The sequence below is a fragment of the Anomalospiza imberbis genome, chromosome 2, assembly GCF_031753505.1.
Source record: "Anomalospiza imberbis isolate Cuckoo-Finch-1a 21T00152 chromosome 2, ASM3175350v1, whole genome shotgun sequence".
NCBI classification, from domain to species: domain Eukaryota; kingdom Metazoa; phylum Chordata; class Aves; order Passeriformes; family Viduidae; genus Anomalospiza; species Anomalospiza imberbis.
In genome coordinates this window covers 67,045,888-67,069,572 of record NC_089682.1, presented here as the reverse complement: position 1 = coordinate 67,069,572, position 23,685 = coordinate 67,045,888, and the positions used below count along the sequence as shown (strand labels likewise).

Here is a 23,685-nt window from a genome sequence, read left to right as displayed (position 1 = left end):
ATCTGGTGGGGAATAAAACCAAAAAATTTAACAAGATGTCCAAAAGCAAAAAAGGAAATCTAAATTAGAAACTAGGAACAAAATTCTAGCAGTGAGGGAGACTAAACTCCTGAGCAAAACACCAGAGAAAGTGTTGGATTTTCAGCCTCTTGACGTTGTTGCATAATGACCTGATGCCTTTTTGTGTCAGGGCTGAGATTCTGGATGTAAAGCAACCACCTGTAATGCATTTGGCTTGGGTTTGGTTTCCTCATGCCCTTTTTCATTTCTAAGCTCTATGAATATATGTGAATACTGTCTTTACACTTGCATAGCTGTTCCTTTTTTTGTTTCAGTTTCTAGCCAAATTGAGAAGGAATATAAAATCTTTTGCTTAGCCTAACTAGAATCAGTCCATGTTTTATTAATACATATCCATTTCTATTCCAAGAGCTGGAAGAGGAGAGGAAGCTGAAGAAGGCCTTAGTCCCAGACTTATACTCCTGAGCTATATATGTTTTCATATTTTTTCCAAATGCCAGTTAAGCACTGTGAAATATGAAATGAAACCAGCAATGCAGAAGTATATTTTTTGTGTATTTACAGAGCATTTTGCAAAATATATTCTGCTAGTTTCTTCTTCGATTGCCTGTGAGGCTTTTCAGCAGCATGTCATTATCCCAAACTGCATTATTTCTTGTAGATATTTATTTTGTGTCCATATATATTATAGGTCCAATAAAAATTTATTTATTAGGAGAAAAAATTTTAAAATTCTAAGATTTGTGAGCTGTAGGCAATGCAGTTATTACAGGAAAGTTTGAACTAATTTACCTTTATCAGGGTCCAATTAAAAACACCATTTAAAAGGCATGTGATAACTGCAGTGTTCAGCGACACTGCAGGAGATTCACAAGATGAGAAGGGGCAAAGAAAGTTCAGCTCAAAAGAGAAATATATTCCCAATGAACAATTAACCACCCTTAATCAGGGTCTGCTGACAGAAATAGGTAACAGCTGGACTGGGTAACAGCTTCCAAGCCTGGAGAAGAGAAGGCTTCAGGGAGACCTCATAGCACCTTCCTGTACCTAAAGGCGACTTATAGGATGGGGACAAACATTTTAGTAGGGTGTCTAGTAAGAGAACAAGGGGGAATGGCTTTAAACAGAAACCAGGCACTGTTCACTATGAGGGTGGTGAGGCACTGGTGGCACAGGCTGCCCAGAGAGGCTGTGGATCCAGTATGTCAAGAGCAGAGCTGTGCAGATCTTGTTGGAGGCACTTGATGGTGTAGGGAAAACTGTAAATCTGTTGCTTGCCAGGAGCAACCTCATGGAAAGCCAGCCTTTGAGAACCTGACGAGTGCATTTACACAGGTATTACTCATAGATAACTGCAAAATAATGAAAATTAAAATCATCCTGAGGTAATAAATTTATCTTTCTCAAAATTAATAGCCAAGAAGACCATAAATATTTATGAGAAAGGAGGAAGAAAATAGAAAAAAGTCAGGTAGAAGTCATAATTTGTTCCTTTGAGTGTTGAATATACACTACAACTGTGACTGAAATTTAGTCTTTTCTATCATTAGATCTCACCTTTCAGTTTCGGAGTCTTCTCCCCATGTCTCTCCAGAACAGAAAGAGCAAGAAATAAGACATTACAAAGTTTACATTTTTAAGTGTTCCCACATTTGGCCAGTACTTCAGGGTCTGGAGTGTCCGGCAATGTGCGAAAGGAGAAATTCTTTAAATTAAAATGTTTTGAAGCCTGTGTAATATAAAGATGGTACCTACTTATTCATCTACCCATAGCTAGAAACAAATAGATACCTTCCTCTATTATCTCCATTCAGTGCAATAAAACAAGAATGGAAGTCCTGAGATTCACAGCTGGGTTATAAAAAGCAACAGAACCATTGGAATGGGATGTTTGAGACAAGCAAGCATGAGGTGATGGCTCCTCGAGATGCTCTGGCAGGAAGATTGGTTTCCTAATGCACCTATGTGTGCCTGCCATGTTATTTTGGCAAGGAAGAAAGAGGAAATGACAGGACAAGAGCTGTAGGTGTTTGTCCAACAGAGCTGGGGGCTGTGAATGAAGTCCTTTTTGTTACATGGCATTGTTTTTGCTGCATAAGTTGAAGCATTCCTAGAAATCTCAAATCAGTTAATATCGAAGCTCCTCACATGGCTGTAAGGATTATTCATTAATTAAGAAAATGAAGAGTGAAGCTACACTTGTAGATATATACAAACAGACATAAAGGTTTAAGATGCATACTGCTCTTTGCTAGTTATAAATCCTCCAGACTCCTAATGGCTGAGTGACCCCATATCAGTAACAGAGTTTAGGAAAAAAATTAGGAGAGTCTTGCCAAAAGTTTCTATGATGTTGTAATTTTCTATTAAAAAACCAAACCAAAATAAACAAACAAACCAAAACAACAAAAACCAAAACAAAAACCAAAACCACTCCAAATCAAAACAACATAAAATACCACCAAAAATCCCCAAACGAGTAAAGAGGAAGATAAGAATAAATGCTAGGGGGAGGTGTTTCATAATGCAGAGAAATGACATTTGCTCATGACATAGATCAGTCAAAAAGAAAAGCCTGTTTTGTGCCAAACTTTGATGGAGGTAACTGAACATGAGATGACAATACCCTCATAATTTCTTATATACTATTCTATAGGGGAGCATGTGTTGCATGGGTAAGGTAGCAGCTAATAAATACCTGTAATAGCAGAAATAAATACCTGTAACTTTCAGCAAACATTGCCCGAAGTGAGGCACCCATATCCACATCTATGTGTGCAGAGCACTGAACATAAATGCATAACTCCCTTTCTAAGTATGAATATGCTGATCTGAGCCAAGATTCTCCAAAGTAGCTATCAGACCTGGGGATCTCACTTTTATGCCTGATTTGAGATATTGCAAAAAAATAACTTGTATTGCAGACAGTTCTGGGTAACTGCCCCCCTAGTTTTGATCTTTTGATAGGAATACATTGTATTATTGCTCTTCAAGTGTCATCCTTCAGCAGCAAAGAAGAAGGGAAAGAAGAAAGAAAACAGGAAAACAGTTGTCAGTTATTCTTATCTGCTTAACTACCATGGCAAGCTAAACCCTTGGTGATGATGATAAAAATCAGACCAGTTTCCTGAAAGCATAGCACACTTGAGATTATTTTACGGAGATGCTTCTGAGGCAATTCACAGTGGGCTAGAGCTGTCTGTAAGCGAGAACACTGCAGACTTTATGGCAGGTACATTCTTGAGGGAAAGATTTATTTGCTATGTTTGCTTGTCGAGCCCAGCACCTTGTCTTCAGGGTAGTAAGAACTTTACTTTCTGTTTGATTTCAGAATACTGTGATGGCTTTATGCATTTCTCTCTTTTGATTCATACTTTTTTATTGAACATCACTACAACTCTTGCCATATCACTTCAGCTAACTCTAAAATAAAATGGAAAGGGAAAGATAAACCATACATTCCCAACAAAAAAAAAAAAATTAAACCCCCCAATTTCTCTCACAGATACAGAGATGTGAGAGAAAGGGCTGAAATATGGCAATCAACAACCACTGCAATGCCAGAAATTACAGAGTTTAAAGTAAAGTCTCCAGGCAAGCCATAGACTTGTTTGCTGCCACAGGGTAGCTGACCTCACTGGAGGACAAACCGCACATTCCTTCCCCTAAGCCCCAAAAGAAACAAACTACACTGCGAAAATAAAGTTGTTGCAGCAAATTTTGCTGGCATTGCAGTGTCTGTAAGGGATCATTTGTCATCAGATTGAACAACATGATGTAACAGAATTGTGATGCCAGCCTGGCCTCTGGCAGTCACAAGATCCATAGCCCTGTTCTATATAGAAAGAGAGAATTATAATTTAGGACATTGAGAAGGGTCATTCTGCTCCATTTTAATTAAGAAATGTAGCACTTATGATTTAACAAAGGAAAAAAAGTTCTGTAATAAAATGTTTGACAAGCCTCTTACGAACTATAGCTTTGTCTCCAGAAGAAGATGCCAACATTTATAGGACAAAACCATAGAAACTGTGATAATAACTGGCACTGCATGTGACAGTGCCAGGCGAGCATGTTACTGAAATATAATGGAACATGGCAGAAATGCGATTGCAAAGAGGAAAGATGATCAGCTGATGATGAGCTGCCTGAATCTGATGGAAACAGAAACTGTCTGCTGAATAGAGGGGGAAGGAAATATCTGGAAGAAGAAGAGCTTGACTGGCACGGATTTTTGTGAACAAAGCACACCTTCTGTGTGTTGTCTGAGGTTGTAGAGAATAGGCAGGACTGACGGTGAGTCCCAAAGTAATCTATAAAGACCTGAGGAAAGAACTGAGGCCTCTGCTTGTTGCTGGTGATTTTCTCAACAGCAGATCAGGTCTTGTTAGCTACGATCTCCCTGGGCTGTCCCCATGCACTTGGACTATATCCAGAAGGATGTTCCAGCTTCCAGCCTGGATCTTCATCTCAGCTTTTTCAGGTGCATTTCTGCTCAGACCTGGTCCACACCAGTGCTGCTCTCATCCCACCACCCCAGCCCAAATGGTGTGTTTTCAGAAGAGAGCCATGGCCCACCCAGGCAAGGTCTTTGAACTGAGTGACTGGAGACCAGAGGGCACCTCCAGATATTTGAGATACAGCCCAAGTGCCCCCCGTGAACAGCTTTTGGAGCTTACCTGAGGGTCTTTGCTGCAGTCACAAGACCATGGCTATTTTAAGGAGATTTTATCAAGGGCAGACTTGAGAGACTTCTTTCATGGAGTTGAATTGAATGGAATATACCTCATTTTGTTTCTTGGATAACTCCACTGGACATGGGCACATTTCCTTATTAGAATGATTGTCAGCTGAAACCTTGAACTTCCCCATATTCTCACCTTTTAAAATCAGCTGTGACACCTGGGTTCAATAAAACAAGCAGAAATTTGAGATTCACAATAAATATAATTCAGCTATGCATTTATGATATACAGGCGTTTTGAATGAACAAGGCAGAGCATAAACAACAGCTCACAGTACCATGATGGGTAGCATGATTTTGTCTGAGAGCCAGGGACAGGGCTAGTCTTGCATTCTGAGCCAGGAAAGATCATTGGATGCAAGGCATAACATTGACTTCCAAGAAAACAGCTTAGGTAGGAAGAGAATGGGTAATTTTAATAAACATGTATATGAAATATATTTATATGTATATATAAAAAGATCATTTCAACCAAGCTGACATAAGTTCAGCAAATAAAATAGAAATATAGAACTTTAAATGACAGAGAATTCACTAAAAAATAGAAAAGTAAGGAATGCCCCAGTGACAGATAGGGTGAAACATCATGGACTCATCAGACTCAGGAGAGAGAGCATTCAGATGCAATAAGCCTGCAGAGATAGCATACACACCATGTGTTCTAACAGAAACTTGAAACAACAAAGAGTTGCCAAGTGAGGGGAAAGCAAGGAGATGAATCTGATCCAACTATCCAAGTAAATAGTCTCAGCAAAGTTTTGGAGATTAAAGTAAAGTAGTACTTGTATGATAAAAGCAGTGTACTCTTTGAAGGGTAGCTTGTAAGGCTGACGAGGTGAAAGAGTTAAATTCCCATTGACAGACTTATTCCTGTATATAGTTGGGTCATATTTAGTGATAATAAGTTTGCTGAGCCTTAGGCTGACACCCTCTGGAGCCTACCCAGCAATAGGAACAAATGGATTCTCTATCTTGTGGGCAAGAATTGCTCCAATAATTTATTGTTCAATATGAATCCATTAACAGTAACAATGTCATAGGGTTTGGAGGAGATGGTGTAGCACAAATTATGCTGAAAGGCTAACAAACCCTCATAATGATTTTATTAACCTTGGGGAAGTATGAAAAAAGGAGCACTGGGCTTGGTTTCCTAGGGCTCTGGTCTCTCAGGGCTGGCAACTGAAACCAACAAAAAAAAGTGTTGTGTTCTACAAAGAGATTATATTAGATATGAAGATGGTAAAAAAAAATCAATAAACTCTGAAATTTCCAATGGCATTTATATGTCAACATTTAGAGGGTTGGATACATTAAAGATTATTTGAATTTTGGAAAGTTGCTGAGAATTAAAATATAGAACAATCAATTCTGCCTAAGTGTCTAAGATACAAATGGGAATGCTTCCAAAATAAAACTTTGTTTCTGAGTGCATATGTAAGAACAAAACTGAAAGGACTTCACTGGCTCCAGTAGTTTGAGCTCACTCATCCAAAGTCAAATAAATCCATCAGGTCAAGAGACAATACAGTACAGCATAAATTATCCAGAGAAATCATGACAAACACCTCACAAAACACCACATCCACAAATTCTAAGAAACAAATGAGCTTTTTAAAAACCACTGAAGAAAGTATTGCTTAAGGAAAAGGAGTGCTGGGGGGGGGCACATGTACCTTTTACCTGCAAGATGACAGAAAGCCCAAAGCTCAGCAGTATGAGGCGATGCTGCTGAGCCCCAGAGAAACCAGTTTTCTCAGGAAATATGGGGGGGTCTGTTAGAGCTGCCAAAGCCGATAGCAGGAAGGAAGTGAGATTGCCACAGCTCCATGTCCAGCACACAGTGAGGCTGGGCACATACTCCTGACAAGCACATGGGGTGTACAGACACCCCAATCAGGGTTTAAGCCAGGTAAGGGAAGAGGCCAATAAGAAGTGGATCCTGCAAGGTGGGATAATGCTTTTTATCATGCCAATGCTCTCCCTTACACAACTGGCTCAGGTGTGGAAACTCCCTTCCAGGGGAGGTACTGGGCCATTGCCACGGGTAGGAGTGGAAGCTTCAGAAAATTTTACTAAAGAAGCCCATTGCAGATACAGAAAGGACCCCCTTGCTTTCCAAACTCCTACTCAGAGACAGAAGCTCAGGCACAGCTGGATTCAGTCCTAGTTTAGTAAGAAGGCAAGAGAGTGTACTGGTCAGGCACAGGGCACGGACAGACTGACACCTGTATTCACCATTCCTGGCTCACATGGGATTGACTAGACCCTTTCATCTCTGCATTCACAGAATCATAAAATTCCACTTATCCCAATGCACTTTGATTCTTCTCCCACTTTTGGTCACTACTCCAAATTCTATTACAAGTCCTGTACGTGTCCAAAATACACTTCCCATCCATCCTACAGGTGCTCTCTTGCCCCTTTAGGCAGTAATGTCCTCAGTTTGTACAGTTATCCTGGGAGATGCTCACAAGTCAGTGCTCTTTGGTGATTTTCTCACCTGGACCATGGACTGATTACTGTGCTGTGAAAACCCTAGAAGAAGACAGGTTAGGGCTCCATTTCTCTGATGAGAATATTTTGGTTCCCCCATTCCTTTGCATTGACAAAGATTGGTCTTTAGCCACACCAGGGGCTCCTCTTCCCTTTCCTTGCTGTGCTACAAGACTGGCTCCTAATCCTTTGGTACAACCTGTGAAACTTACTCCTTTGAAATTAATCCTTATCCTGTAAGAACAAGGTGAATTTATTTGAAGTGGGGTTCATCCCCTCACAGTTGAGCCTCTGCACTCCTTTGTGTCTGTGGAGACGAGTGCTTTGCCACATAACCTTGCAGATTCTTTTTCTGTAATTTGAGAGACACCTCCTTTTGCATGCAGAGAAACTTTTGCTGAACTCAAAATGGAATGTCTACCTAGATGCTGCTTTCTACACCCCAGCTACTGCCTGCTTGGATGGAATCTACGGACTGTAAATTGAGATCAATTTTTATTTGTTAATAAAAGCATTTTAGGAAAAAACTAATTAAACCAACAGTAAAAAAATTACTGCTATCAGATGTTACTCATCCAAGCATTCTAGAATTTGGAGATGAAACCACTGAGCTACTACTTCTCATGTCATGTTAAGAAGGTCCAGGATGACCAGAACATCTGTAGATAACACACAAAACCATGGAGAAGGTTCTCCTCCCTTTCTGAAACCCCAACAAGATGTTGCAGTTGTTTCTCCCATGGACAGCATGTGAAAAATGAACTTCAACAGGTGTAAGTTGTATTGCTTGTTTTCTACCAGAGAACCCTTTGACACTTGATAAATCTGTAAGCAGCAGAAATACTGATTAATCCATACAGAACCAAATAAATTAAAGCATGCGAATGGGAGGTCTGACAAGGCCCATAATACATTCCAGCAATTATAGAATGGTAGTGAGTGATGTATACAGCTTCTCTAGTCCTTCATCTGGAAATATTTTAATATAGAATTAATAAAACAATCCCTTTTCTATTATGTTCCTCTTAATTTTTACTCTCCCTGAGATGAGCTGAGTGGAATCTCTTAGGTTGTCCATCAACTGATATCATTCCTCTCTTCTAGTCAAGAGTTTTCAGAGTTAACACTTTCCCTTCTCTGCCAACATGTTGAGACAGCACTCCATCCTTACAGATAAGGCCATGTCCACAGCAAATATGTACAGGCTTGTCCAATTTTAAAATGCCCGTATTTTTCTTTGTGGTTTCCTAAATAGGAACTGGAATTTCAGTGGGAACACCTGCATCTCTTTTTACATTTATAAATTAATTAATTTACTACAGCACCTCTAAAAAGATGCAGAAGCCTAACTTTAACTGTGCCCTCATGAAAACCCTTGGAGTGAAGGTGGGATTTTTCAAAAGTTCCTATGTGACTTTAAAATGAGATTTATTATCAATGAAAAATCAGCTCTAGAGCTTGCCTGTGAGTCTCACATCAGTCACCATTCCTTGGACAACTTCAAAGGTAAATTCTGCATTAGGACAGCTATTTCCTCTAGTGATGCAGTAGTGGAGACAGGCAGGATAACACTGAGTTTGCAGGGTAATTTGTAGTTTTATTGATAGAGAAGATTGAAGTTTTACAGAACATCAGGCAAATCCATCCTCTTATTTGCCCAATACTTGAGGATGAACAGTTACAGAAAAGAAAATTATCCAGTTACCTGCAGTGCAGCTAATGATTAAATTACATTAAAACTGTTAACAATATTATATTGTAAAATATAAGTTTATGTACAGTACATAAATACAATAGCTTTCTGCTCCTTGTCAGGAACATAAGCTAATCACAGATCTTGCAGTTTAATTTAGCTTGTGCTAAAATACATTTCCATCTTAAATATATACCTTAATGTAAACCATACCTCTGAAATCTCTCAGTTTCATTCCCTGCTTCTTAACTTGCAACTAATATTACAGCACTTTAAAAGCAGAATGAACACTCTTATTGAGAAGAGGTTTCTGTCAGAATTTCCTCTTTTAAATCTTTGGCAACGCTTCACAGGACACTCTCATTAGTCAGACATAGTTTTTTACCACATGACATTTTAATCTTATCCAAAGAAGGACACTCTGACTCCTGACTCTTTCTGCCTGAAAGAGCAGGCCATGCAAATGCACTGTATGAGTGTTAAAATTATAAAAATCCTACACTGTAGGAGAAAATTGACATTGTGCAAAATATATTAATAAACATTTTAAAGATTCAAAAGATACAACATTGTTAGACTTGGCTACACTGGCCAACTGCATAAAAACACTACTTCATACCTGGTCAGCCGCTGGCCATTCACTGCTCTGGAAACCCGTGCTTTGCAGGTTGCACTGCAGTCAGAGCAGGAAGATGTGCATGGCTTTATATGCAGGCCAACCTGTCCAAGGTCTGATGGCTAAGCTAAGAGCCCTCAAACCTATCAAGCTTCTGAACTAGTCATCCGACTTTCACAAGGATATGTTACATTCACTGGGTACAAGGGCCACCTCTGTAGGCCGTAGGTATCCAGCTCAGCAAATATTCATTGACAGAACTGTGGCAGTATTCACTTGCACCTGACAAAATCACCACCAAACTCTGAACTGGACCAGTCCTTCTGCACCCTGGTAGAAGCACCGTCTCAGAGCTGCTCACCAGGACACAGCTGAAGCAGAACAGATATGAATGGACTTCAAAGCCCTTTATTCTCCCAATACACAAGTAGACAGATGAAAAATCAAGAGGAAAAGTAACGTGCATTTAAATCCTCTCAAGCCTACTAAAGATGTTTCTTGCAGAAGTATTTCATGTCAAGTAAAATATGCTTCACAGAAATATATTCTATCGGTGTGTAGCATATGCATTAGGTAAATAACAGATTCACTACGAAACAGATGGAAACACTGAGATTTAATGTCTTTTAAAACAGCTTAAAGACCAAAAAACCTTTAAGATGAAAAGCTGAAGTTACCTTTTTCTTCTCTGCTAACTACCCGTGTTTGCTCCACCGTGGCACTTCCATAAGAAAGGCTGATTCTGTGGTATCACACAGGCAGAGACTCATCCCTTCCAAGCGTCTGCCAAGCATTAAACTTTATCCATGCTTAAATCAAAATTAGAGCATTACTCAGAACTATTGCTTTAACATATACATGCAGTTTAAACTACATGCTATAACAAATCCCTATCAGAAATGCCCTCATCCACAAGGAGATAAAAGTGCTCATTACAGTCACCAGATGGTAGATGACAGTGGAAATATTCTTAAGAGAAAATATAAATATAGATATATTTAGCAGTATATTACTCTAGCACTGTAATGCCAAATGGTAGATTACCAAATGGTAAATTTCTGAGGAATATACTGAAGGGAGGCAAAATATTACATATATTTCTATCTTAATTTGTATGACTACAGTGGAGAGGTTTTGGCATAAAATATTTCTTGGGGGAATGTTATGATTAAAAATATTCCTTGGAAAAATTTGTTTCTTCATAACAGGAATGACTATGATAAATAGTTATGTTATTGCACAAACTACAGTTTTTAGAAAACAAGACCAAAAATAGTGCTTCAACATTTGGAGTGAAAGTCATCTCTGAAGTGTGACACAGAAAGTCAAATATGAACCCTGAAAATCAGGATTGTACATGGGGACTCAGCGTGCAGGCTTGCTAAACAAAACTAATTTCTACTCAGATAGCAACTTATGAACTTACTGGTTTTTTTCTTCCAAAATAGACAAAAGATGCAAAAATACATAAAGAGCATGTTAGGTACTACTTAAGGCAGAACATAAAAATGCAAAAAAAAAATTATATGTTTCAATAGAAATATAGATATGTAGTCTACAGACTTCAAGCCACAGGTAATAAAAAATAAAGCATTTCATACTTTTGTATAGTTGAAATCAAGGATAAAGAAATTGTGTAAAAAATGGGTCAGGGTAACAGTTACCAAGATGTACAAAAATAAACTGCTTATCGTGTGTGATGTTGAATGTTTTTGCATGAAAGTAATATTGCTTTGATAAACAAAACAAAATCTTGTAACTTTTCATTCAAAGTCCAGAAGAGCTATATAATTACTTTCTAAAAAAATAATGTATTTTCACATGTATATCCTACATCTTACAAACTGTACCTCTTTACACAGTACCAGTAGTTGAAAGCAGGTCCTGAGTCAAGAATTTCTTGTTAATGAACAAAGTAGTTCACAGTGCCTGGTTAATTACTTTAACCCAACCACCAAGTCTGTAGCATTTACATCTGCAGGAAAGCTCCCTGTTGCATTAGCAAGAACTGTGGATGCAGGATAAATTATTTCTTCAACTGTCACATATGTCCCTGTTAAAAATCCAACAAATCCAACAACAGCTATAAAAACATCTTTAAATATTGTCCATAAACTTAGGTTTTCCTTGTAGAAAGTGAGGATTTCAACCAGAGGTGGCAGAATCAGTCCCAGAGTGCTGCTGCTGACGGCTCCGACGAAAGAAATCACCAGGTCTAGGCGAGGGATCAGAACTGCTACAGCACCTAAAGCACAACAGGATAAATGGTTGGCTTCAGATTCAATGTCCTCATGAGAAAAAAAAGTACAACAAATACATAATCAAGTGGTTCAGGCTTTTTACAAAGCTCCATCATTCAGTATTTTTCCAGCTCCATGTGGTGTACACTATAAAGATGAATGCACATATCTGTCAGTAACCCACATCTTTGTGCTCGTCTGAGAGACCCAGTTTCAATTCTGAATTTCTGCATGAGCTGGCAGAGCATCAAATTAAAGTATTCTTGTACTTACAGAGTAAAGAGATTTGGCCTGCAAATCATAGAGAAAAGAATGATATGAAATTGCAAAGGAAATGTTTTACTTTTTTGGCTGTTGGTAGATTTTTAGGATGAAAGAATAAAAGCTGAGGAAGAGTAGACAGGGCTGTTGCATGCTGCCCAGGAGACAGTGGGCAAAAACATACTACTGTCTATTTATTTGTATAATCTAATAATCTAAAAATCACATAAAATTATTCAAAATTAACAAAGCCTGTTAATGGCTTGGCAGTCACAAAGTAATTTAAATGACTTTTACCTACAAACTTGAAAAAACTTGGTTTGTACAACTGCATTCAGTCTGTAAAATTTCCCTGTAAATGTTGCCTAGTTAACCAAATAAGAACTCGGCCCTGCCAAGAGGAGTCTGAACACAAGGCCCACTAATCCTTTTAAGCTTGGCCAGTGTCACCTCCTGAAACTACAACAGTTACAGAAACAGAATCTGTCATGTTGGACCAGAAACACTTCTGGTTTTAACCGCTTTGGCTGGGAAGGTCCCCTAGTATTAACTCAGATACACCAGTTGTGTCATGTTCTCAGTCCTGGATTAGAAAACAGCTTTCAAAAGCCTCTATATGACCCCTGTATGTGGTGGAAATGTCTTTTTTCTCTTCCATGAATATACTGCCTTTTAACTATCACACATTAGTGTAAACATCCACAGCATCAGCCTGTTTGCACCCTTCCACCACATCTCATCAAGACAAAGAAGCAATCATAAAGAAAGGGGAAGGGGAAAAGAGGTGTAAATGCCACCAGCACACAAAAAATACCATGTAATATGTTTTGGTTCTTCCAAAACTCCCTTCTTCACTCTGAAGCTAAAATAAAAGCAGGTTTGGTTTTACAGCAACTTCATTGACCATTTATAGCAATGAACAAGCAGGAAGGAGATCTCCATAAAACATGTGAGGATGAAAACCAAAAGGTGTGTATTAGCTTTATAATGCATAACCATGAAGTTGTGCTTTCTATTTGCAGAGCAAGACTCTTTGCTGTGGTCTGTGTGGCACCAGCTGCATCAAATTCTGACACACTGTGATTAGGAAAGGCAGCATGCTCAAATGATGTTCCTGTTGACATTCTCCATTGAGAATGGAGAGAACTAAGAATAACTTTGGGAAAACTGCACTGGAAAATACTCTCGAAATTCACTTAGGGAACACAACAGTTGTCCACTGCTACCTGGCAACTGTTTGCTACACATCTTAATGAAACATGTAACTATAGAGTTCTCACATAAAAAGGAGCTAAGACTAAAAGGTAGAGGTAGAGTGGGTTCACTAGCCCATCCTATTTGAAATGAACATATCATGCACAGACCTGCCAGGAAAAAAAAATCAATTAACTTGTTCCTACCTGAGATGACTACAGTTTATTAACACTTCGGGATCCTACAGAGATACGAGAGGCACTGTTTCACCAGAGAAAGACTGAGCAGAGACAGAAGCGGAAAACTTAGAAACACCCTGGCACTCAAAAATAGGTAAGACAGGTTTTTTATTCTACTGTTAGGACGGACCTACTCAATGCCAAACAGTTTCTTCTCTAACATGATGTGACATTTGAAGACTGGAAATGTCACATGTTTATGCATTATCCAGGACAAAGCTGAACGAAATGAGAAAGGAATTATGCCAAAGTTAATAAAAGTCACCAAATACCCACCAATGTAACTTTTGCAGCCATAACTGTTCAAGCCACAAAAGTAGGCACCATAAATACACAAACAATACAAGATGAGCACTCAGACCAGATTGGTGAGTGTGATACTTATACAGCCATACAGAGTCCAAAAGTAATTGAAAAGTGCATCTGAAGTGTACTGCAGTGTCTGGTAAAACTCTCAGCTAATGACTATGTTGAATGTGTTGTTCTAAAGTAAAAGAAAGGGCTGCACACTTATTATCTTGGCAATTCAATAGAAGTAGTGGGTGTATTCATTAAATATAGATTTTCAACTTCTGTAATAGACCTCTTTCAGTTCCACATGTGTCCAGAGTTTAGAAGGTACTCATTAATTTATAGTTCATAGTTTTGATTCAAACACTCAGCTTTATTAAAATAATGAGACTATGCTTCATGTTTTTTAATTGGAAAAAAATCCAACTCTAGTTTCTAATTGCTACAAGTTACAGAAAAACAAAATGCAGTGTGTTGACTTGAATCTCATCAAACGTTTGTCTGACTCATACAAATTTGTATGAATCTGGATATTGCTGTGGGAGGAGGTTTAGAAAAGTGTTTCAAGGTTTTAATTAGTGTCTTATTTATTCCCTAACAAGCCAAGAGAAACACAATGCATGTTTATTACCTACCAAAGAATGTATTCAAGAGTTAAGAAAGGGCTTCTTTTTCCAGAAGCAAACATGGGGCATTCCTACAGGTAGGGAGCCTGATTTTCCCAGCAGGTTTCCAAAATGTAAAGAAGAAATTCAGAATCCTTATCAGCAGTCATGAAACCTTCTGGTTTGGAAACCCAGCTGAAGAAGTAAGTTCTGTATTACTAATAAGACACTTTTTTTTGGCGGTTAAATTGTCTCCAGGCTTGAATAAAAGAGTTGGGGCCATAGGACCAAAGCATTCTGCAGAGATAAAAACATATTGCTTCTACCTTAAACTCTGCAGTCTAATCTCAAAAACTACAACTCATGGTTTCTCCAGCCCCTCTCAGCTATGTAGCTCCACATTTGGGTCAGCTGAGACTTTTTGAGGGGAGGAATGCTATAGTACAATGTTTAGATTTTCTTAAGGGACATAACACCCCAGTGGGAAGATACGCTTAATTTTATTCTCTTTATTTTGTAGTGCTGCTTCTTTTACAACTTTTTGTTACAGAATCAGCATATTAGTTGCCAGCCTTGCTTGTTGGGAGGTAATTCCAGTGAGATTGCTGGGGAAAAACTAAGTTTTGCCATTTCCACCCAACCTAAATGCATTATACCTGCTGATGAAGTCAAATAGGTGATTACCATATTCCAATCTTCCCTCCAGTAATCAAATATTGAGCTGCCTTATTTATATCAGAAATTTAATGCATATGCCATACTAAACCGCTGAGCAGGATGGGCACAGCTGTAATTAGAATCTATGGATCTAAGTGAAGACTGAATATAACTTTGGTCCTATCCATAGATAGTTCAAAAGCAAAACATATTATGACTTCATCTGAACACTTTAATCATAGAGCTTACTTTAAAAGCCTTTATTTCCATATTTCTAGTAGGAAATAATTAATTTATAAGCATATTTAGGAAGCCAGAAACCAATTGAAATTTAAAACACTAATAATAATTTCTGCTATATTTTCCTTTTCCTCAATAATAAAGCTGTTTAATATTTCTTCAATAAAAGAAATTATTTTTCTGATAATACCAGACTTTAGATTTTATCTAGGTATTCAAACATACTTCTGACAAAAATACCAGGTCAGTGGTATTCAAATATTGCATCTGAAAAAAAGAAGTAGTACATACACTACCAGATCAGTAGTATGGCCCAAGCAAATTGTCCTAACAGCAGGTTTTATAAATAGGCATAGTCAAAAAGATTGGGAGCTTGTAAGTACAAAAAATGCTTTATATTACTAGGGAGTGGTAACTTCACACAATTGAAAAGCAAAGTAATTGTCTCAAGTGACATACAACCAGTTCTCTTCAAAGGCAGTGACAGTGCTGAGGAGGCCCCCGTCCTGCAGGAAGCCAGCATACCCCAAACTTTCTATTTGCACCACTTTTCCAGGACCAGATAGCAGACTACAACATTGATGTATTAAAGATGGGCGTCTGACATCCATATGACCTTCTAAAAACACATAATAAAATTGTATTCTTAGCACACTGATGTCTATGATATGGCAAGGAAAGGGTCCCTTCTGGGAGTTAAAAATGCAAAGAATTCTGCCTGTAGGTAAAACAGCAATTCAAAATATCAGCTTGAATCCTCTTTCCTAATCTAATATCCCAGGCTGCCCTCTCTGTCCATCTTTCTTTACTGCAGCAGTGCTCAGCCACTCTATCTGGCATCCTTTTCTTCCCTTCCCCCTACTGCAGTGTTTCTTGGATCCTCTTCCTTAATGCAGCACCTTCATATTTTCTTCCAACTCCCTCCTCCTTTTCTGCAACACTTCCCTCCACACTGCCCAAGGTTTTTTTTTTTCCTTTATCTCCCGTGAGAATGGAAAAATATTTCTCTAATATGGACTGCCCCAGAAGGCTCAGCCAGTTTGGCTGCAAGGAGTTTACACATGCAGGCTGGACAACTGGGAAGTCAAGGTAATGTCATCTTCTCAAGCCCTACATTACAATTAAAACTATTCACCTTTTAAAAATGAAAGTCAAAGCCTAACAAAATCTAGTGTTTCCATGAGAAGTTGCTCATGTAAATTCATAAAAAAGAATGCCTTCCATAGTGGACACCAAACTGTTTAGATACACATGTACAGAGGAATATGAGACCAAGTAGAAACTCTTACCTGTCTGCAGATAAACCAACGCAAATCATAATTTAAGAACATTTGAATTATTTAATAATTATTGAATCATTTAAGTGTTGATACATGCAGTTTTAAAAAGGATTTTAGTTAAAGATCCTGGTATTATATAACTGCAAATTAGAATTTGACTTTTTTTTTGCTAAGAATCATAATTAACATAGGGTTTTAGGTGGCATTTATCTCAGCTGTTGAGACATTAAGAATATAAGATACATAGAGAAGATGATTTTTTAAAAATCTATTTAGATTGTCTTCACGAAAAGTAATTTTCTTAATCCAATTTTCTAAAAAGCATAGTTTTAAGTTTGCTCAATCTCAAAATCAAAACTAAATGGGAAAAGGAACAAAGCAGAAGACATGTTGCAGTTATACTATGAGCTGACAAATTCTACTTGCACATTGGAGAGAAAAAGAGGGACAGCTCGCACACAGGACAACCACACACATCATCTAGCTTGGCTTTGTTCCCTTTGGAATGAAAAACTCCTTCATCATTATCTTCCTGCAGCACACAGTATCAGAGACAGAAACATAAAGTACTTCACATCACTTGCCCTCACACTACACCACCACATTTTTGATTGCTTTGTCCTGTGTTAGTAGGAAAGACCAAACTCATACAGGAGAAGATGGTTTCAATATCCTTATCCTTCACAAGGAGAGATGACACAGGACACTGCCCTGACACACAGCAGGGCCCAGTTCAGGGAATGAGCGGATCCATCCTGTCCCTAGAGCCCTCCACTTTTCTCAAACATGTAAATAAATTCAGTTTTTACACCGCTTTGCACCCAAGATTTCACAACTGTTATTGGAAGGGTTTTTATTACTTCTATTCCTTAAGCAGAAAGACACATGAAGAATGACACCAGACCAAAGAGCAATTTAACAGCAGCATTGAGTCCAATCTTCTTACCAGTCTACTTAAATACCTACAGCCAGGGCAAAGGAGTGGCACATACCACTGGTATGAGACACCTGTTTCAAGGCAGCATTCCCCTCCTGCTCCACTAATAAAATCACTCCCCTCAAGCTGTCTGTGTTCTATATAACCCCAACATTCAGGCAGTGCAGTTAGTTCAGATTTCTGCTTCCACAAACTGCACCCATTTTAGCAAAATCCAATGTCACAACAATTCACTGCAGGAGGTTGTGTGAGCAGGTGTGACTTTACAGGGACAGGGATGAAGCAGCAGTGACACAGCTACGATGCAATTCTTCCCCTACTCTCCTCCTTGGGACCACCCAGACTGACTTCTCTCTCTGAGCCAAATGTCCAAGTAGTAGTTAATGGCAGCTTGGCCTCCTCATCCTGTTCTGCCTGTCCCCATCAGATCTTCAGAATTAATGTATTTTTACTAAGCACCCCCTTGGGTAGTGACCCAACAAGAAACCCAGGCTGTGAGAGGCTAAGGAACGTCCTCACGCTGCAGTTCGTCCAGAGCTGCAGTACCAAGTGATCTTCATCAAACCAGGAGGCAGATGTGCTTGGCACAGCACATGCCAGATTAGGTGTAAATGTGTTTGACCATTTAGTTAACTACAATTCATGTGGTCAGAAATGGCACCTCTTTTAGGCTGTCAGATCTGAACCATTTTATTTATTAATTTGTCTCTGCAGTAAATTTATTTGAGCTTTGCTGCTGATACTTTATCATAAAAAATCTTTTTAGACATTCTCCAGTGAAATAATGCAGGCAGCTGTTAACATGCATTTCTGGATTCAAAGAATGAATGCAAAGCATACAGCAAAACTCAGTAATACTGAGCTCCAAATGGATGATCCTAGACCATAAGAGTACTGACACTCCCCACTGGCAGTCTCCTTCTGATTCTACAGGCTCACCAGAAATGAGTCCACAATTGAACTTTTGTCCTCTTTGTCTCACTCTCTCAAAATAATTTGTGGCTCTGAGACAGCTGAAAGGTTTTGAACTGCACAAGCAAAAATTAATGTTTGCTTATCCAAGGACAAGACTGTTTTTTCTACAGAGAGCAGAAATGAAGAAAAGAGTCAAGAGGAGTGGTTAAGCCTTGAAGAGCCAGCCATGTTGCTTCCAGTGATGCTAAAAAGTTGTATTTTCCAATATTCACCATCACCACTCCATACTCCCCAATCTTTCTCTTGGATGCACTGTGTATATCAAGCTATCCCACAGGAAAGTAAGCAGGGATACATGGCTGCTACTTCGTTGTTTCATAACAAAAGCAATAATAAATTCAAATAATTTTGTATTAAAATTTTTATATTAAAAAGTTTTTCTTGCCATTACCCTTGAAAATAAAATTTTCATTATATACCTTTTGATTACCACATAAAGCAAGAAATAATGTGGTGAAGATGAAATTGAACATACTTAGCTTTAATCTCAAGCTAATATACTTTGCTCCATAAATACATAAATATGAAGGAGAAACATCGCCAAAGACACCTTTAGGAATAGTAAAAATTACTTATCTTTATCCTTCAGGCTTCTTTCCCTGTTTCATAATAAAATTTTACGTTTCTTTAATAAAGATAATTGAAGAAACAGATGATTAAGATGACAAGAAGCATCTGTTATTTTGGAATCCTTTTGTAGTAATAGAATCCATCAGGGTGCCATAAATTGTAACAATCATTCCAGGTAAATTATCTTCTCTAATCACCATCTAAGGACTAGACAATATATTAAGTAATAGAGTAAGTTAGCCCTCCCTCCTCTCACCAAGTATTAAAAAAACAACGTAACAAGGAGATTATGCTCTAAATAGCCTTAAAGAAACTTCTGAGTCTCTAACCCATGTTTTTGGGGAGCGGGGGTTGTTTATATGTGCTACAGCTTCCACCAGCAGGAACACATTAATTTGCAGAATTTCCAAACAAGGAAGTGTACCAGACCAGTTTGCTTAATCAGAGAATTCATGACAGAGCTCTATACTAAGAAAAACCACAAAGAAGAGATTTAAGCGAGGACATACTATAAAAGAGAAATTTAGAAACATCACATGGAGAAGTCCAGATGCTCAGGAAATTCTACTGAACAGACACATTTAAGGGATGCTACAGGCAATAATAAAAGCTTTTACAACCACACAGATAACAAAAGGCTGGAAGGAAGAAAGTGAGCTTGCTCCTGGGTGGAGTGTGGAATTTAGTGACAGCACACGCAGCCAAGGCTGAGGTATCCAGTGCTGCCTTGGCCTCAGTCAGCCTCCCAGTCCCTGGTGTCAGTGAAAAGACCTGAATAAGAAGAATTTCCTTCAGGAGATGAAGATTGAATCAGGGATTATTTGAGACAACTTAAACCATAAAGATATACAGAACCTGAAGGGTTGCATTCAAGAGTGTTGATGAGAACTGGCCAATGTCCTTCTAACACCACTCTGTATTGTCTTTTACAAGTCTCGGAATTTGGGGGAAATCCCTGGTGACAAGGGAAATTAAATGTTGTCAAGAAAGGCCAAAAGAGCAATACAGGGAAATACAGGCAAGTCATATTTACTTTGATTCTTGGAAAAAATCATGGAGCAAGTAATCTTGGAGCATATTTCAGGGCACATGAAGGAGAAAAGGGTATCTGGGAACAGAAAATTAATGGATATATGTAGGAGAAATCATGTCTGACCATCCTGATAGCCTTCTTTGATACAATATCTGGATTTATGGATGAGAAGAGAGCAGTAGATGTCATTTACCTCAATTTTAAGAAGGTCTTTGACACTGTCTGCCACAATATTTTTGTGTCTGAATGGAGGGAGAACAGAGAAGTAAAGAACCTCAATGGACCAAACAACAGTTGTTAATGGGTTGTGCTCTACCTGGAGGCTGGTAAAAAACCTACAGCTAGTAGGGAAAGTAATAGCTTCCTGTAACTGATAAAAACACAAAATGATCGCTTAAGATGACATGAATTGTGTTCTTTAAACCTAGAGAATGATAATGCGCTCCCCACAACACTAATATTGAAATATGTTCCTGTATCACAAAGTACAAGTGTTGAAAGTGAGCTGACATCACATTTATGTAAATATTAATTTACATCATTAATTTTTAATCCTGATTTAAACCTGGATTAAATTTTATATTTTACAGTGATATTTCACAGTATTTTTATGAAAATGGCTTAAAATATATTAATTCCTGCTTATTGTTAACTTCAGATTACACATCATAGTATTTAAATAACAGCAGTACTTTACAAGACAAAATGCTTTATTCCACAGAGAAATTTTAGCCATTTTCAAATGGGAAGCCACACTGATTTTACACAATGTTAGAAGTTTTTCACGAAAAGCAAATACATGGATTCTCATGTTGTTTTTAAGGATCTGATTTGGCCTACTTATTTTGGGCTGAGAAAAGCAGAGGTTTTGGGTATGATTAGCAGCTACAGCATACGGCATGTACTCTTATTACTGACATAGTAATAAATAACTTGCGAGCTTGCTGCAACGTCTCAAAAGTAAATTAAAAAATAATGCCCTTAAAAAGATAGCAATCACTAACAACCACACTGCAGTGGGATGAGCAATGCATTTCCAAAACAATGCTTTGCAACAGCTGGTGTCACAGGCACCGACTAGTTAAAGCCTGCTGTGGTGATTGATGATACAGAAACAAGAAGCTGCCAAGAGCTTTGGCTTCCTGGGGAGGATCACGTGCAGTAGCTGGTTGAGGTTCAGCTCCCTGTGTTGACAGTACTGAATTATGGTCTGCAGTCCAAATCCATCAAAAAATGCAGTCATCTGCAGACGTTTTTAGTCTTAATTTGTTGGTATTTCATCTCCCAAAATGAAGTTCAAAGAGACCAGCTTGCTTCATCACATGGGTGAACTCACCTCCAGCTCAGCACCGGGAAATTCAGGCACAGCTCCTGTCCTCTCCCAGCATCCCAGCAGCCAAGCTCGCTGCAGGCTGAGGCTCCCTGCACGGATCACACTTTGCCACGCGTCTGGAAACACTCGCTGCATACTAAGGAAGGGAAGGGGCACCCTCCTAGGTATTCTTTCTTAGTTTTTTGTGACCCAAGTAAATCAATACCCAACAAAATTACGTGATTGCACATCAGAAGCCTGTACCAACACATATTATCCTTTATCTGTAATTTTCAATGAGCTCACCATCTTCTTTTCACCTTGATGGGAGACAAGAGATAATGACCTAGTGCTTACTGCAGTTACACAGGAATAGGGGAACTCAGGTTGGACATGTTCCTTGAAGGACTGAGGTTTAAGTCCCAAATACTGGGTTTTCACCTACAAAAGGAATAGGGCTTGTGTTGTGTTTCTTCTGGCTATCCTCAAATGCTCTGCATTCTGTTTTAGGGGTGGTTTTTTTCCTGTACCAATTCTATCTCTGGTAACGCTTTTAAGTGAACAGTGAAATTATTATATGCAAATTATATTTTATAAAGCAGTATGAACTCCTGCAGAATAAAAGGCAATACTAAATATCAAGCATAAAATTTTGCTTTATTATAATGCCATTTTTTAACTAGCAGACATCACAGCCACCATAACAAATAAAGCCAACAAAAAAAATCTTCACAGTATCTAATACTACCTCCATACTTTGACACAAATACTCACCCTACTTAAAATTTATTGGAACATTCTTGTGGAAATTATTATGTATATTTGCTGTCTGTAGTCCTCATATTACTTAAAAATGATTTGCAATTAGTTGTAAACCAGCTAAAAAAAATATTACTTGTAAACTAGCAAAGAAAAAAGGTAAATTCCAGTATGTTTGAAATTCATCAAACCCCTAACTTTTTACTGTCCAAAAAAATTCCTGCAATGATTTCATTGTTAGCTCTGGATCACACTGTTATTTATAATGTAATATTCAAATCTAGAGTAATTTTGTAAAACAAAAGTCACCTTGAGAGGTAAATATAGGAAAGATCTTACATTAGTTTGGTGTTCCCAGAATACTGATCTGAATGTTGGACCAATATTTTACTCTCAACCTAAACAGACCTAAACCTAAACCATTTTATTCCTTGACAAGAGCTTTGTAAGTATTGATTTAAGGGTGTGATTGTAACCATGGAGTTAGAATATTGATCTACCCATTGTCAGTGTAAGAATCAATTTAGAAAACAAGTGAAACACAAAATTGCCACAAGTTTTTTCAATTAGAAGAGATAATACTGCTGTTTATAAATCAGATGAGCAAGAATTTAATTAGTTTCCCTCTGGGAAAAAAGTCATGAAAGAAACAAGAAAAGGGAACAATGAAAATACTCACAGGAGAACACTATCATCAAATGGTATCAGAATGGACTAGGAGGATTTCCAACATAAATAAAAGGACAAAAAATTATAGTAGATCTGGATTTAAGTAAAAGGGGGCTTATGATAAGGTAGATCAGCATTGACTGTTGGTTTCTGGGCATAAACAAAAACTGATGGGTGGATCATCTTGAATGTAAACATCAAGTCACAGAAAGAAACTCTGTTTTATAGGTTAGGCACAGCTGAATACCATGGAGAATTTGGAGAACTGTTAACATGGTCAGACAACACAGCAGGGCAAAATTTTGCTCTCAATGTCACAAACAGATATTCATACCTTGGTGGTAATGCTCCAGATTATTTTTAATGCAAGTTTAGTGTTTTACCACATGGATGGAAATAATCTGTATGTTTACCAGGTAATAATGCCTAATTAGCAAAATAATTTTTAATGGTTTAATTTTATAAAACGTAGTTATGTAATTTGCATGCATTATATAATATTGATTACATTTCATCATAAAAATAATACTTCAGATACTGTATGGAAAACCAAGAGGTATAGGAAGAAATTCTGTATTTAACAGCACCAAATACTGACAGATTAAGAAGAGGTCTGTGAGATCCTTTCCCAAAGACCTTGAAGGATCTATTACGAATGAAATGAAGAACAGCTTTTGAGCTAAGAACATTCTGATTTTATCCCTCCCTTTTGTTATCACAAGGTATTTCATATACTGTCAAGAAAAGGGATTCTTTTTGGATGACACAAATCACTCAATAATTACAGTATAAAAAAGAAAGTCCTTCAATGAGGAGAAAGAGAAAATTACAAGGTTTTATCCATCCCTCCCTTTCA

At 38.0% G+C, this 23,685-nt stretch overlaps 1 protein-coding gene across 6 annotated transcripts in view; it reads right to left on the bottom strand.

Moving 5' to 3' along the window:
* Positions 1-8,834: 8,834 nt before the first annotated feature.
* Positions 8,835-23,685, bottom strand: part of SLC36A4 (solute carrier family 36 member 4) — an 89,102-nt gene continuing 74,251 nt past the window's right edge. For 5 of the 6 annotated variants that reach the window (XM_068181519.1, XM_068181522.1, XM_068181520.1 and 2 more), the window contains one exon: positions 8,835-11,812. In XM_068181519.1, coding sequence (XP_068037620.1) covers positions 11,505-11,812 — 308 coding nt within the window. In that variant the 3' untranslated portion in view covers positions 8,835-11,504. The remainder of the gene's footprint in view (positions 11,813-23,685) is intronic. The other variant, XR_010996347.1, reaches the window with a different exon arrangement.